Here is a 17,496-nt window from a genome sequence, read left to right on the forward strand (position 1 = left end):
GTTCCAGCACGTGACCAAAAATGTATATAAACCGGAGCGCTGTGTAACGTCGTAGCGCGACAACCATGTGGCTGCATTTGCTCTACAATGTAAAGTACAGATAAGATCTGACCGGGAGACTAACAATTACAGAAGCGCGGCACCCTCGGAAAGAGCTGGACATTTTGTCGAGTTTTCGTTTACGATGCACAGTTGTTTACTGATGCTAGAAACCGAAAAATTATATTACCAACTGAAGGAAAAGCCTATTTAAATGGACATTTTCATTGAACTGTACAGTATTCAGTCTAGCATTTTCCTTCAGGGCATCAGATATCGTATTTTGGTTTCCTTCCAAAGTATTCAAATCTAGCTGGCATTTTATATGTTCTGCAGAGTCTGAGGGCTTGTGTAAAGAATGTGTTATGTTCAAAAGGGCTGAAAATCCTTCTTTATTCCAAACGTTATTTTTATTGCTAAAAAGCAATCAGGGCCAACAAAACAACTTCTGTAGAGCTGGAGAGGAGCATAACCATGGAAATTCCTTCAACCACGATCGTTTGAAGCTAAGATTGTAAGATTTACTGGAATGGTTCACTTCTTTCGTAGCACAAATTTGCGGTGATTCAGTAGGGCGACCAAAACATAGAGCTTCATTCTGATCTTCATTTCTCCAACGTGTAAATGGTGTTTCTAATAAAATACACACTATGTCATAAACAGGATACATGTTTAAATAAAACAGCACAACACTACGAATGAACCACGATGCGTAAGAACTTGTACTTCACATAGGATGACACAGGGAAGACGAAATATTCCGATCTTCCTGCAACTTCACTTGCACATTTCGCTATGAGTAAAGTACGCGGGTGACGTCACGGTTGTTATGGCAACCGCCAAGGCCAAGCAGCAGTTGGGAGGTAGAGCCAGCTGCCGAATCTCTCGTCTTCACTCAAGCTTACGCGCCGTACTGTGGGTGCCGACAGCTGGCGCTTTCATGAGTTCCCCTGGTTCTCATCAAGTGATGCGAGTTCTTGGTGCTCCAAATGCCGTACAAAAAACATTTTCTTTCCATAATACCAACAAATGTCAAAGGAAAATTTTAAAAAATTCATTCTGGTAAAAATAAATGGTGAAGTGGCACTTCACCTACTTCACCTGAAAAGCCGCCCCTGACTCTTCTTCTTTTCTTCTCCTATCACCTTCTTACATCTCTGTTTACTGTTGAGATACTTCCTTTTGCTTTCTTCTGTTTGATCTCAATTCCATTCTCGCCAGGCTGTCTTTTTTTCTTTCAGCACTTTCCTCACTTCCTCATTCCACCACGGTGTCTCCTTTTCTTTCACTCTTGTAGATGTCCTGCCACAGGCAATCTCTGCTGCACTAACAAATGCCTTTTTAAAACTGGCCCACTCCTACATTTTCCACTTCAGTAACTGTGATTTGTTGCTTCAATCTCTCCTGAAAATCTTCCTGTACATTTTTGTCTTTCAATCTCCATACTTTGATTTTGCTTTCTCTTATCTCTTTTAGTTTTTCAATTTTTCCCAACCATAATTTTGCCACCACAACTCTATGGTCCCCATCAAATGCTTCTCCTGGTAAAGCTGTCACATCCATCAACTTCCCGTGATTTGTCCTTTCCACCAAAAAGTAGTCAATTACTGATTTTGTTCTTCTGTCACCCCACCCATATCTCATAATTTTCCTGTTGTTTTTCTTTCGGATGCATGTATTCCCCACTATAAGTCCATTTCTTTTACAGAAGTCCACTAGTTCCTCTCCTTCGCGATTCTTTTTCCCATATCCATATGGTCCAATGACTTCTTCCTTTCCTTGTTTCTTTTGTTTCTGACCTGTGCATTCAGACCTCCCATAATAACTAGTTACACAACTGAAATTTCTCTTTCTACTTTCTCCAAGAATCCTTCAATATCTTCTTCCCTGTTTCCCATCTGTTGTGCATACACTTGTATGAAGTCCATCACTTCATTCTTCATCTTTAGTCTAATCATTGTTATTCTGTCACTCACGCATTCTACCACTTCAACATACTCCTCCAGTTGCTTCAAAATGATTAGTCCCACTCCGTTTATTGCCTCTTGGCCACCACTCCAGTATAATGTGTATCCTTTCCTCAATTTCTTCCTTCTGTTACCTTTCCATTTCATTTTACTCAGCCCCATCATTTCCACCTTCTCCTTCTCCATGAAATCTACTACTTCCTTCGCCTTTCCTGTCAGGGTCATAAGATTTACTGTTGCTATCTTAATGTTGGTTACTGGTCGTCCGTTTCTTATAGTTCCTTCAGTACCCTGAGAACTGCACATTGCTTTAAGCAGGGAACGCCGTAGCCTTTTCCGAGGTTGATTTCCTAGTACCATACCATATATAGGCTATTATTACGATGGGGTCGTCACTCCCAAAGGCATTTTATACCTACTGCCAGGTGTCATTTTAGGCCGCTCTACTGGAGTACGGACGTCTTCTGTAGCCGCTCGTCTGGAGTACAGACGCTACAAGTTTCCTTCTTCCGCTGCCGATGCCGTACCAAAGTCCACCTTCTCCGTCACTGATACCATTGGGGTCTTCACCCATACCCTAGACTTGGACCCTCCATATTTGTGACCCCTGGAAGTTCAGTCATAGTTATCATAAGCTATGGGAAGATTTTGGATATTGATGTTTGTAAATATTGCAACTACAGTATGTGTTGTTATTCTTTTAAACAAAGAGGAAACAGTGAATAGAAAATATTTGTAATATGTATATGGAGTGTGCTGCACATAGATTAATAATTTGGAAGTTGTTTGCAAATTAGCTATGTCTCATAAGATTTCAAAAGCTATTTTTTACTCAAAGTTACTTGTACATAATCAGTCAATTCAGATACTGAAAGTAGTTGCAGATATAATACCTAAATATTCCATAGAAAATTAAATCATCAAAGGGTGTTGTGATCCACCGAGACAGCACCTGACTGTTGAAATATTGCACCATAGAACTTCTTCTTGTTTTAGTCTTTGTAGTATTCTAAATTATTTCGTGATTTCAGTTTATCAGAGAGCACTTGAATTCTTATTTTGGCCAATGTATTTTTAGATTCTTGGTACACTGCCAGTAGTTTTTATTACTAAACTGCCACATCACATGATTGTGATAGAAAAACAGAAACAGGATGAGTCTAACAATTATGCAAATCAAATATACAGTAAAGATAAAGGGAATTTTTGATGGGTTGACAATAAATACAATATCCAGTAGAAAATTTTTAATTACTTGGCTACAAAAATACACAGTTATTTCAGTTTCATGTCAGCAAATTTTGTCTTTTTGAAAAATTGTTATACCATTATCCATTTGCTGATTGTATGGGTATGGAAAGAGGAGTCCTTATCCATTGCTTTTGTAGTAGGTGGTGTTGCTACTAATGCTAATGATTTATACCCAAGAACATCATCAGAGCTTTAATTTCCTGAAAATGACATTTCAAAATATCTGGGCATAGTTTGAGAAAGGAATTTTCATAATTAAGAAAATTTATATGCCTTATTAAGCAATGTTCAAAGAATATTCTTAAGTAATTACCGTTTACACCAATATCTTTTGAAAGCTTGTACATTAGTAATTTTGCACGTGCATACATGCTCCTGATATCCCTTGTACATACACAGGCACTATTTGTAACCTTGCCATTGGCATGGGCACTTTTTACTAAACCAAACCAAACTCCATGGCGCAACAGCCCCTGAAGGGTCATGGCCTACCAAGAGACTACTGCTCAGCCTGAAGGCCTGCAGATTATGAGGTGTCATATGGTCAGCAAGATGGATCCTCTCGGCCATAATTCTTAGCTTTCTAGACCAGGGCCACCATCTCATCGTCAGATAGCTCCTTAATTGTAATCACGTAGGCTAAGTGGACCTCGAACCAGCCTTCAGATCCAGGTAAAAATCCCTGACCTGGCTGGGAATCAAACCTGGGGCCTCCGGATAAGAGTCAAGCACGCTACCCTACAACGCGGGGCTGGCACTCTTTTTACTACGGTATGTGATTAAAATGTTAACAGAACTCATTGGCCTGTCACATGTGAAATAAGGTCAGTAATTCAGTCCTTGACAGCAAAAAATATGACATTGACAGACATTTATCCCCAGATCTATAAAATGAATGGTCTCAGTGCTATGAGTGATGAGAAAAGTTTGCAGTCGAGTGAGATTACACAAGGAAGACTGGGAAAATGTAAGTGACAACCAATGCTCAGGCCAGCTGTCTACAATGGTGACTATGTTGTGCATGTGCTAGACACTAACATTTGTGAAAACAGCATGCTGTTCACAATTCGTACACTATCACTGTGTTTTCCACAAATTTCAATGTCAGTTCTCTTGCAAAGTTGTGTCAGAAAACTTGGAATTCAGGAAGCTGGGCTTTTGATGGGTTTCAAAAATGCTTTCTGAGGCAAAAAACAAAGAGATGTGTAATTGCTTTAATATTTTTGAACAGAAGCCATGGGGAAGATATGGACCACATCATCATGGGGACGAGGCTTGTGTGTCCTATGTGAAACCGCGTCCAAGTCGTAATGACTGGAATGGTGACAAACATCATTGCTGATGAAACTGAAATTCAGACAGACCTTATCTTGCAATGAATGAAGTTGTGACATACGTCATTGCTGACAAAAGTAAAATCCAAATGGACTTTCTCATCTTGCCAGATTATGGTAGCCTCAGTGGACTTCATGCTCTAAGGGACAACGTTAAACACAGATACATATTATCAGACCTTGAAGAAATTTTGTTGCATAATCCATAAAAATGCTGTGGCCTACTGTCTGCCAGAGTTTTGTTGCACCATGACAGAGCAAGACCTCATGCTGCTGCTCAAAATATATTCTAATCAATTTTTTTTTTTTTTTTTGTTGGCAAACACTCAGTCATCTCCCATATCACCCTGACTGCCATATCTTCCTACATCTAAAGAGGCTCCTCGCCAGTCAACATTTCTGCACTCATAACAAAGTGAAAACGACAGCTTTCCTGGCAGGAAGAAGACTTCTATGAGGAGGTTCAGCAGAGACTTATAAAACCAAACCCCATGGCACTACAGTCCTGACAGGCCTTGGCATACAAAGCAACCACTGCTCAGCCTAAAGACCAGCAGATTATGAGATGATGCATGTCAGTGTGACAAATCCTCTCGGCCATTATTCTTGGCTCTCTAGATCAGCGCCATTGTCTTACCATCAGATAGCTCCTCAATTGTTCTCACATAAACTGAGTAGACCTTGGACCAACCCTCATATCAAGATAAAAGTCTCTGAGATTGCTGGGAATCAAACACGAGCCCTCCAGATGTACCACCCCTAGACCACTGGTCTGGCAGACACTATTACAAATTTTTAAACAACAATGGAAACCATATCGTCCCTGCTCTGGCAAACTAACGAATCTGAAAATTGTCAAAAGGTTAGGAGAGCTGAAAGAAGTTGTGATTACTCATGTCAAATCAATTTTTATATTTAATTATTGGTTTTATGTGTTAGGCATACAGAATGAGCTGCAGATGTGAGACTTTGTCAGAGGGTAGACAATATATAAATAACAAAATCTAGACCAGAACTTCAGAACTACAGATTCCTTAGTTTGTCAGTTTCGCTAGTTTGCCAGAGCAGGGACGATATAGGAAATTAGCTAAAGGTATGTAGAACCTGATAAAAAAAAGTTCATATTTTGTTGAAAAATAGTCATCATTAATCCACTCATAGATATCTGTACTTGACATTGGGATAAATTAGAATCTGTCTCAAAGAAGTAAAAGAATGCATTCTGTGTAACTAATTTTTTAATTTTTTTTTTCAGGCTTTCATTCATATATCTACAGCATATTGCAATTGTGATCGTGAAGAGGTGGATGAAATTGTCTACTCCCCACAATATGATCCTGAGAATGTCATCCAGTGGATGGAGTGGATGGATGATAGACTGATTGATGCAATTTCTCCACTGTAAGTTAAAATTCCTTCTAACCCTCACAAGGAACCCTCACAAGTGCAAGGTCGCAGGTACTATTTCTAGTAAGGGGCATTTGAAAGTGCTGTAATAACAATTGAGACAGGAAACAGTATTAGCTGCTAATGTTGCACCATGTGCATAGGAGGGCGACAGCAAATGAGTGTTGCAAGCGATAAATATCAGGTACCTGATTTATGCTTTGAGGTAGTACTATGACTGATGATGCCCTCAAAGAAGGGCGAAACATGCCTCATATGGAAATAATAATAAATTCCTAAATGTTTAAAATTTCTAATGTATTGAATAGGTGACATAATAAACTTTTTAGCATCCTACAGCAAATGAGTGTCCGAGTAGTGCAGAGATCAACCTTCTATGCTATGTATATGTTATACTTCACAAAATGGACTTCATTGATACTCAAAAAATGTTCAAAACAAACCTTTAACTTGCACCATGGCACCAAATGAAATATGACGCACCACAGTGATCACAAAAGTTAGTGCCAGGGAAATCAAAGGCGAATGCCTTGGGAGTTATAAATCATTCAGGACGATCAGCTAGGTATCCACTCTACAGAGTGCATAGATAATCATATTGATATAAAGTGGTGATGAGAATTGATGGAAATGGCATGCAACTGAATGCAAACCAGTCTGTCGTGCAGTTTATTGTGAAACTGGTTATCCTTTATGGCTTAGTTGCAAATGGTGCAATAGTATGTTTTGTAGGCATGAAAGAAACTGACCTCCAGAGGTTGAATTTGTTCCGTGGTTCTAGGTGGTATGAATCGCAATATCACACACTTTCCAGTAGGGATGTTTTCCTTTAACACAGTATGATGTTTATAGGCACACCAGGAATCAAGCAATAGTAAGTTATTTTCAGCAGCTATGGGCCAAAAGAAGAGTTCATACCATAGCTGTAGTTCTGGTAAGCCCATGTTCCCACTCCTGCTTGCTGTGATGTAAACATTCCCTGCTACCCTTGCTAAGTCCCTGAAAGTGACAGAATCATTGGAGACAGATACCTCCAACTTCTTGCAGCATGATAAATAACTTCCTAGCCATTATGCCATCCAGACTAACAGTAGGCATAATTGTATACGAATGCATTAGGGCATTGATGTTCATTATTACTCTTGCTATAACTCTCTTGGTACTTCTTACTGCCTTTCATACACATTTCTTCTTCAAATCCTGACTGGTCAGTGTTGAAAACAAATTCCGCACTAAACGATGGGATAAGCTTGTATCTTGAGCCGATTCTGCAGTTTGCTGTGTATCGTCAAGTTGCTGCTTTGTTTGGAATTGTGTTAGTTTGCATTGTCCAATGCTGTAGCTCTGTCTGAAGTTGTGCTACCACCCACTACACCCCTTGACGTCACTGTAACCTTTGTCCTGCACAATTTGATGCCCTTTGCATTATCATGCACATCATGTAACTTGTCTCAAGCGTCCTTGAATTGTGCAAACAACACTCTTTTTAACAGGTTCACCTTGTCCTCCCTTGAAGTACCATAGTTTTTCTAATGCACTATACAGTCATATTGCTGTGGACTTATTTGAAATCTGTTAGTCATTTTATTTTTGACTATGTTGTGGATGAACATTCATGTACATAATTATGTCCTGTACCCCTTGCTGGACAACAATTGTTTTTTACTACACTTCACCGTGATGTGAGTATAATGGTGTGTCAGTGCGCATCCAGTCTACCACAGTGACGTCACGCTGGGAGCAAAGCAGGAAAGGCGGTAACATTTCTTGCACTGTGAAGAGAGCGCATCGTTCAAAATGTATTTATTGACAATCGAGAGACCTCAAATATGTTACTATTGTCAATTTATGTAATGAATGCCTTATACATAAGCGTTATAGCTCTAGCAGTTTGTAATTTTTGACATTTTCTTGGACGTTTTTCTATGTGAATATAAGAGAATGTTCTTCCTGTTTAATTGTTTTAAGCGAATATAAGATCTTGTGCACGCTAAGGTTAAAATCACTTCTCGAGGAATTTTCACTGCTGGCAGTAATTGCTTCATGGTTCTCTCTGTCAGTTTGTCAAACATGCAGGGTTCCCTGCAAAGGTAATTACCGTGAAGGTCATTAAATTCTTTTTCCAGTATATTTGTAACTTCCAGTAAATCGTCAGAGGCTCATTAAATTTCCTCTTGACACACATTGGAGCCAGTCTGGTTGTTTGTTTGTTGCTTCTGGCTGCTGAACAATTGTGCCTAAGTAGGAATACTTGTTGCAAAACTTGTGAGCGATATAGCCAGAAATGTATTTCAAGCCTTCCTCAGTAATTGTTTCTATTGGTAGCATATCTTCAAAAGCTTCAAGCATATTTGCATGTTCTGGAGTCATATTAAAATATGCCATGTCCACCTCGTTTACACTCTGATATTCAGACTGAACAAAAATATTAGCATTAATTTCATCTTCTTCGTATCTCTGTCCGTTCTCATTATCCAAGCTTTTGCTTAGCTGAGCCAGCATGGTTTGTGTAAAGCAATAATCATCGTCATTGCCATCATCATTACATAAATTGTCACAATCATGTAGTGATTTAATTGAACACAATTCATTGTTTTACACGGTGTTCTTATTCTGAGTAAACACAGCAGCAGAATGCTCACCCAGAATGTACCACCTTAATCTATGTTTGAAGTCCAAGGGACTTGGATGATCATGAGGACCTCCCATTCCTCTTATATATGAAAAGAAATTTTCAACAACGTCCTGATTCAAGTGATATGTTAATATACACTCCAGGCTGTATTTAGAGACCAGGTACCGATACATTTCTATCAGGGATGCATTGTTAAGTAGGATTCCTTTCTGGAAGGGTAACAAAGACTTATGCTTTCCAACAGTCATTGCTAACACTTGTTCCATCACCTTGCTTAAAAGAGCAGTCTGGTTTGTCAAATCTGTGCCAAAAGCATTAACACTCGAATGGGCTCCAAATTTTGCCCACGAATTGAAAAGATCGAACCAGTCATTGAACAGCTGTACCAGGAGACAACTTGTTTCCAGTTAATATCTGGCATCAAGTTGTGGCTGCCACAATATTCTATCACTTTTGAGACTGTCCTAGACAATAACTGAGCAGCAGGTCGTACCTTTTGTTTCCGAGATCCAGACACATCTAAATGGTACCTAGTAACCTTGTGAGCAAGTGTTATTTCACTACTTGATGTGCACAGCAATTTTTCAAAAGCTGATCCGTCTATTACTGTGCCATTCACATTGAAACCTTGATCAATAGATGATTTCACACAAGCTTCAGTAAATGCGGCGCATCTGCATAAAAAATATTTTCAGTGACTCTTCACTAGAATGATGTATAAAACACTGCTTATTGTATGCAATGTTCAGTCCTGAATAAAGTTTTATATTCTCACCACCCATGTCAAAAGTTATGGCAAGAACAGTGAAACCGATATTGTACAATTCTACCAGTATTTTGCACAAAATTTCTTGTGTCATCACCTGATCAAATTTGTAATAGATGGGTTGTTTCCTTACTTTAACTAAGCCTCTTGGTATGACAGTTTGACAAGTCTTGTGTGGTCCTACCCTTTGTTGGAGTTTCTTATCGATGCAAATTTCATTTGATATATACATTTCATCTAATACCAGAACAGTTAAACGCTCCTGACTACTTAATTCCTGGGCCTTGGTTTTCATTAAAACAAACACATCGCGTAGTATACCCTGTTCTACATTGAAACATGCCGCCCATGTGCGCAATGTTGAAGGAGCAGGAAATGGGTAATGATGTTCTCTTAGGTAACGGTATGCCTTTGGACTAACACTTCGCAATAATATTGCTGCTGCTGTATCGTCTGAAGTCCAACAAACTCTTTTACTTTCACTTTTATTTTCACGGTTCATTAACACTTTTATTTACCCTGGAGAAAAGATATGTCCGAATATTGACGCTATTCTCTCAGAAATGTCATTTGCCTTTTTTAGTTGTTGTAGTAATTCCCCTTCATTCTTCAATAGCTGTTCACATTTTTTCCGTAAGTCACTATTTTCTCTTTCCAACAGTAGGATCATGCTTCTCAAACCTTCTAGTTCGTTAGTACCATTGTAGTCCTCCTTTGCTTCAGTTCCATCTTCCCTAAAATCAACATAGACACATTATTTATTCTTTCAGTTGAAAAAAAAGTGGGAATGTTAATTTAAACATGTATTTATTGTACTGTATTTCTTCACTCACCTGTTCAAATCAGCAGTCGGCGATCTTAAAGCTCAGGTACATCCTTATGTTGATTTCTTTGTTTTGCCCTCTCAACCCTCCTGTCATTATTAGGAGTTAATATATTTCGTGCTAGTGGTAAATTCTCAGTGCGAACTGCATCCGGTTTTAAATTACGGCTGTTTTTATTCCAATAATTTAGTAGTTGTTGTCTTAGAGGGATTTCAAAGCACGTCGTAGCAAAATGAAGCTAGCAAACTTGACCTAAAGCAATAAGATACTTTTGTATTAATTTAATACAGCATATATTGAATAACGACAATAATTTATCATATTTTATAAATACGTACCATGTTTCAAAGTAAATTTGTCATTGCGTCGACATGTGTTTTCCCACAGTCTGGCAAGGTCTTCATTTTTCGGGAATGAAAAATATTTTATGTCTGATCCTTTGGTTTTTCTGGAGTAGCTTAAACAACCTGCTACTGCACAGCCCGGCATTCTCAAAAGTGTGATCCATATACATTAACGAGAATACTAACAGAGCTTCAAATTATATATGGTACGTATTTCAATAGATAACGCAGGTTTATCACACAAAAGATACAACAGCGGCAAGCCATGTGGCCCTAGAGCCAGTTTCTTGCAGTGCTCCCTGCGTGACGTCACCTGCGCAGAAGCAACGCGTTTTCATCTCTGTTACTGATGCACCATTATATTCACATCACGACGTTTCACTGGAGCCAGGAGTTGTGGCTCCAACATGGACGATGAACTAGATGTCAGGACATCTATTTCTGTATCACTTTCATCCATATTGTGATCAGAGCAATCTGCATGTGCAGTGTCCACTTAGTCGAGTATACAATAATACACATTCCACTGATTCATCATGTAAAAACACTAATATGTCATCTGCCACTTCCTTCTCACTCTGAGAAATGTCTTGCATTCCTTTCTGGTGTAATTTCAATGTTCGCAACTGTTGCTGTAGATATAAGGCAATGTTTGCTTTCTTTATGGTTGCTGTTGCACTGGTTTATGTCATTACTACTAGCAGTATATCACTGTTGTGATGTGTGTGTCAACTGCGCCATTTAACTGTGTCTCATAGCCTCACGCTCTGTTCACTTTTGGATACCTACAGTTCCACCCCCTCTTGCCATTAGCAGCCAATCAAATGCATTCAGTACCATTGTCCGTTTGCGACGTTGCACTCGTGGGGGTTCCTTGTCAGACATAATATATTAGGTACAAAATAAGTCAATAATACATGATCTAGTGCATGTATTCAATATAAGATGCAAGAACAACCTGATATTCATTATTATTTTATATTGCCACATCCTATAACATAATCTACAGCAAATAACAGTTTGTGTTCATCTTAGACCTAATGTTGACAGAACTTTAACTCATTGATGAACAGAGAGCCTGTCTATTTGAAGAGGGCAGCAAATGAAGATTGCAAACAATAAACTAAACAGTATTTGTTCCACTGTCAGTGGAATGTGATGTGACGGAGCACATCTGATGAGACCGAGGGAAAGGGGAACTTCTCCATTCAATGTAGAATGAACTGAAACACTACTTTTGAATGACAATTAATACACCCAACATTTTTGCATTGGCACTCACTGTTTAGAAGCATTCTGCACATTTTCAAAGTCCATCCACTTTAAGGAACAATAGAAGTTTCCCCAAAGCTAGCATTTCAAACTTTTAAAATGAGACAAATTCTAACAATCGCACTCACATTGTAAATTTAACCAATACTGAAGCAAGAAGATTTTTGTGACAGACACTTTTACAAAGTGTTTTTAAATTTCACATACACATGTTGTTCATCATTTTATTATTTCATTCCTAGGTTTTAAGATATCATTTCAGTGTTTTGTAATTGTAATTGGTTGAGGATGACCAAAAAAGGTTGAACATGTACCAAAGAAATTTTGTATGACTAAGTTTATCTCTTAAATTATGAGTGTTAGTCCATTAAGTATTGAAAGCTGAACCTATAAACTAAAATTCTTTAAGAATTAAAAACCAAGAAAATGTGAAGATTGTCCTTGTGCGTTTGTATTTCTCCTTGTCTCCTCTTTCTCTCATTCTCTCATCTGAAGCTGACCTGTATTTGCATTTATTCTGTTACATTTCTTTCATGTTCCTATTTCTTTATACATATTTTACTTGTTTCTTCATTTCCATTATGTACAGTATATTGACTTGGGGTTTTTCCTTCGTTTGTGTGTGAATTCCTCTTTTGTTCACTGAAAACTGTGTAGTTTAATAAAATGCAAGCCTTACAATAAATCTGAAAAGTAATCTTAAATGAACATTTGCATAAGAAATTCACCACCTCTGTTTACTAAGTCCCTAGCACTCTTTCAATTATACCTTCTAGTCTGTCTTCATCCACGTGGCTCAGGCTCATTTATGTCTCTTGCAGTGATGTGCAAAACTGCAGTGACCAGCTGAGCAGTTTTCAATTTTTGTCCTATGCCTAGAGATGAAACAGGGAATCGGCGTTTCCAGACTTCAGAGAGGTTGTAAACAACGTTTCATGTTCTTACTTCGTTAGATGATTGCTCAGGAATAGTAGGTGGCAGAAGTGGTGTTATTTGGATATGGTTAGATGCCATACCCAGAAATATACAAGCAATAGAGAATTGCCATGCACACATGATTCCAACTGATCTCTCTGAAACCTCATGGGCTCTTAGCTGAGTCCTGGAATTGCTTCCACTTACTTGTGCCAGGTTCCTCACTTTCATCTATCCTATCCGACCTCCCTTCAAAATCCGTGGTATACCCTGTCTGTTGTAAGAGGTGACTAAAAGGGTTCCCAGGAGGTCTCATCTTGGGAGCATGGGTTGGTAACCACGGGACCCTTAGCTCAGTCCTGGTATTGCTTCCACTTACTTGTGCCAGGCTCCTCACTTTCATCTTTCCTATCCAACCTCCCTTGGTCAACTCTTGTTCTTTTCTGACCCCGACAGTATTAGGTTTGTGAGGCCTAGGAAGTAATTTTCATGCTCTTTGTGGCCCTTGTCTTTCTTTGGCCAATACCTTCATATTTTGAAGTATAGGACCTCTTCCATTTATTTCCTCTGATTAGTGTTAATAGAGGATGGTTATTTAGTTGTACTTCCTCTTAACACAGTAATCACCACCACCACAACCCTTAGTCAACTCTTGTTCTTTTCTGACCCCAACTGTATTAGGTGTCAAGGCTTACCCCTCTGATTAATGTTAAAGAGGATGGCGGGAGACTGTATTGTGATATGGGTACAGTCACTGGCACCAATAATTCTGGGAAACTTGACAATTCTATAAAACTGTTACTTACTGACATGTCTCTGTTGATAATTGTATGTCCTGTGAAGCAACAGAAGCTACCACTTCTGTCACATGCAATATAGCCCATGAAACAGTGGTCTTAGGAATTCCTCCAAAATCTCTCATTGGTGATAAGCATAATACCGGAGGCATAAAACTGCAATGTTTTTAGTAGCTGATTGAAAGGTTGTACAGTGTGATTTCTGAAATAGAAGGAAGTTACTTTGTTTTTTAAAATTTACACTTTTGTCATTAACAGTTCAAAACTATAATTTGTACATTCTTACTGTACTTTTTCATTGCATATTTTATTCTAGCTCCAATTTCCTGAAGTAGAGTTATGGCAGTTTGTTTGTGTTAGCCTAAACCTGTTTAAAAACTCAGTTTCACTCCATATATGAAAGTGACATGCCCTTGATTGAAAAAAATCCTGGTGGTCATGGTCATTCAATAATTTGAACCACTTCTTCATCATCGCTAAGTATTTCTTCAAGCACCTTGAAAATATCCTTGAATCCATTTGTTGTGTCATTTTATACTATTTTGTATTCTTAAATTTCAGTTTAAACAGTAGATGAGTGGCAGCAAAATTAACTTCTAGTTAAACTGAAGATTAAGTTTTATAATATGCGACTGACAGATAAACTGGTTTAAACTGAACCAACAGTTTAAACCTCTATTATAATGAACCATAGCAAATGTATTAATAATTTTTGATGAACCAAGAATAATTATTCTGTCTGTGAATGATCAGTCATTAACCTATCTACAAGTGCAATATTTCTGATTAGATCAGATACTTTTGAAAAGACTAGGGGATTTTAGTAATATATTGAATTTTCCATTAATAAGCCAGGGTTCAAATTTCTGTAAGTGCTGTTTGTATGTGTTGAGTTGCAATGTTGGGATTTCTGCTTTGGCCACAATGGCTGTGTCATTGGCATAGATGGCTGGGAGGGTGTTGTTAGTACAGGGAATATAATTTATACACTGCCAGAAAAAAACAAAAAACAAAATAAACAAATGTGCAACACCCTCAAGGACTATGTTCAGTGTAGTGTAGTGTAGTGTAGTGTGTTGTTCCATCACCAGTAAAATGTGGATTAAAGTGGGGCAATTTTATAACAGTTGTGTTTTAGGTTGTAGATTTGAATTTTGTGGCTGTGTGTGTTGATAGTTTTGCTGTTCCAGTTTGTGTGTTTGCTGTTAAGATCTCCTGCTAGTATTACATGTTTGTAGTCCAGTAAGAAATCTATATCATTTGCTTTTGAGGTTTTACCTGGTGGTAGATATGCTGAAAGAGATTTATTTGGGTCCGTTGTCTATTTGTATGGCTGTGGCTTCTATCGCTTGTGTAGCTAGGAGGAAGATGTGAGTGTGGAAAATGTGCCTTTTAATGGCAGTCATAGTCCCATCACCATCTCCCTTTCTGTCTGTTCTGTATACGATGTATTGTGGTATGTGAAGCATTTAGTTTGTTTGAGTTTTGTTAGTGTCGTGATCCGTGATGTATTGTTTTAGTTTGGCTTTTATTGCAGGGTCATTTAGACCATTAGTGTTTCATGTTGTCAGCCTGAGTGGTTGTTTACCCATGAACTGTGTTGGTGATGGTGAGTGTGAGATTAATTTGTGTAAAATTGAGTTCATGGCTTTACCGTGTTTGAGATGAGTAGTGTCATGTGGAATTGTGTTTCTTTGATGATGTATTTCATGTGTGGTGGTGTTTCAGGTGGCATAGTTAATTTAGTAATTGGCTGGATTTTGATGGTTGTTGGGGTTGGTGTGGCAGTAGGAGGGTGGTGGTGTAGGTGTTGGGGAAGGCTTTGGGGCAGTTTGAGGGGGAGGGGATTGTTGTCTTTTGTGCCGTGAGTATTTAGTGAGTGAAGAGGGATGGGTGCCTGTACATGGGGTTGTTACTGCTTTGCAATAGTTTTGAGATGTAGTGACTGGTTGAGTTGGAGTATGGTGTGATTTAATGTGTCAGGGAAGTTGATGTTGTAGTTTTGGCTACTGGGTCCAGAGGCAGGTCCTCTTCTGCTTCTGCATTTGCCACTACACATTATCTGCCTTGGTATGAGGTTATTTCTGGTTGAGGGCAGGGCGATTTCTGGGTAGTGATGTCTGTTTGTGGTGTTGATTTAGAGACTTCTTGGGTTTGGATTTCAGGTGGGGTGGGAAAGTGTTTCTTAAGATAAGCTTTGGCAGGCTTCGGGTTGCCTATGTAAGGCTGGAGACCATTTTCGCCACAGTTAGCCCATTTTAGGTCTTCAGTTCTGGTGAATGTACATTCATATTTGGTTATGGAGCCCTGTATATTTGACACATTTGGGCACCATGGAGCAGCCTATTCTGGAATGACCGAACCCTTAGCAGTTGAAACATTGTTGCACTTGGGTTGGTTCTGTGGTAGCTTTCTTAGGCTCGATTTTGACAGGGATTTTTAAGATTTCCTGCACTTCTGTGATACCTTTGTTTACTGCCATTGAGTTGTAAAAGACTACATAGAAGGGCATTGGTACTCTTAAGTAGTTTGTCATTAGAATGCTGAATGTTCCTGTGCATTTGTGTAATATTAGCCAGTATGAGTCTTTTATCTTGGAGGTTGGTTTTGATTTCTTCAAAAGTAGTGTCGGAAGGGAGACTTCTGATGACTATTTGCTTTTTAGTGGTTTTCTTGGTGGGAGAGGTGTAAACACTTATGTTCATGTTTGATAGTGTTTAAGTGGTCTTCGAGGGTGTGTACCCTAACATTGGCTCCTTCTCTGAAAGGGGTGACTTGGTAGTTCTGATTTGTGACTCTTTGTTGTATAAGAGCACTAAGGTCCCTCTACCAGTTGTCAGATTTAATTGGAGGGAGATTTTCAGTGGGTGTTTGATTTACACATTTACCCATGATGGATTTTAGGTGGATTTTTGGTTTGAGTGTGTGGTTAAGTTTTAGCAGCAGCAGTGGCATATTTGCCATACTAGGGGGCTGTAAGTCATGAGCTGAACAGCAGTGTTGGGTCAGCTGTAGCTTTTAGAATGATTCATCCACAACAAGATCTGAGACCTATGCATAGGTGGGAAGACAGGGATTTGTTCTGTGTGCCCCTAGCCTCAGGAACAAGGTGGATCCCTCCAGTGAGGACCCAGATGCATGGCCCCCTTCTCGAACTCATAGTCTGCAGTGGCTTCTCTGTTCATGTGTGTGAATGGGAGTTTCCAACGGCCGCTGTTCTCAAGCAGTAATGGTTGTAGCATTTGAATACAACAATGGTTAGTTGTTGCATAGATGGTTGCAGCATTTACAGGGGCCGAAGCAAGGCACCAGAGAACTAATAGCAAGTAAAGTGATCACTCGAGATCTAGACCAACAAGGTCCTCCTAGAAGTACCGCTGCAAGCGGTGATTGAGAGTAGGCAGTCAGTTCTTCAGTTCTTTTTGAAAAAGGATCAAATTCACAAAATGCAATCCTGAATCAAATGCTCTGCCAGTGATCCATCATGGCAGCTAATGTAAAAGATTGCACTTCACAGGTAGACAGCTGTAGGATTGTTCTTAGGCACTAGAGGATCTTTATAGCATTTTACACTCTAAGTTCCTGTCTCCCTACATATCCTTTTATGAAATTGAAAATATCCTTGACAAATTTTAAAGGATTCTCATGAAATAAATAAATCAATCAATAAAGAAATAAATTATTTAATTCACCATACTTAAGTTCGTGTTATGGTAGATGATTTCTTTTGTTAAATTTTTGTGTTAAGACTTATTTGTATCGATTTCTGGATCCTTGTGGTCAATGTAAGTTGGGATGGATGATTCGATAAAATAAATATATGTGTGTGTTAAAGTGCATGCATGTATTGTAACTTATACTAGTTATGCAGTGAGTACTTTGCTCTTCAGGGTACTTTTATTTCAGAAATTTTACATGTTGTATTATTTGAAGCAAGTGTTCTTT

At 38.7% G+C, this 17,496-nt stretch overlaps 1 protein-coding gene across 1 annotated transcript in view; it reads left to right on the forward strand.

The window, feature by feature from the left end:
* The window catches only part of LOC136866377 (putative fatty acyl-CoA reductase CG5065), a 101,864-nt gene that overhangs the window by 49,651 nt on the left and 34,717 nt on the right, over window positions 1–17,496 (forward strand). Inside the window, exon 3 of the mRNA XM_067143275.2 lies at window positions 5,847–5,992. Within this exon, the coding sequence (XP_066999376.2) occupies window positions 5,847–5,992 (146 nt within the window). The remainder of the gene's footprint in view (window positions 1–5,846; window positions 5,993–17,496) is intronic.

This window comes from Anabrus simplex, chromosome 1, assembly GCF_040414725.1.
Source record: "Anabrus simplex isolate iqAnaSimp1 chromosome 1, ASM4041472v1, whole genome shotgun sequence".
NCBI lineage: Eukaryota > Metazoa > Arthropoda > Insecta > Orthoptera > Tettigoniidae > Anabrus > Anabrus simplex.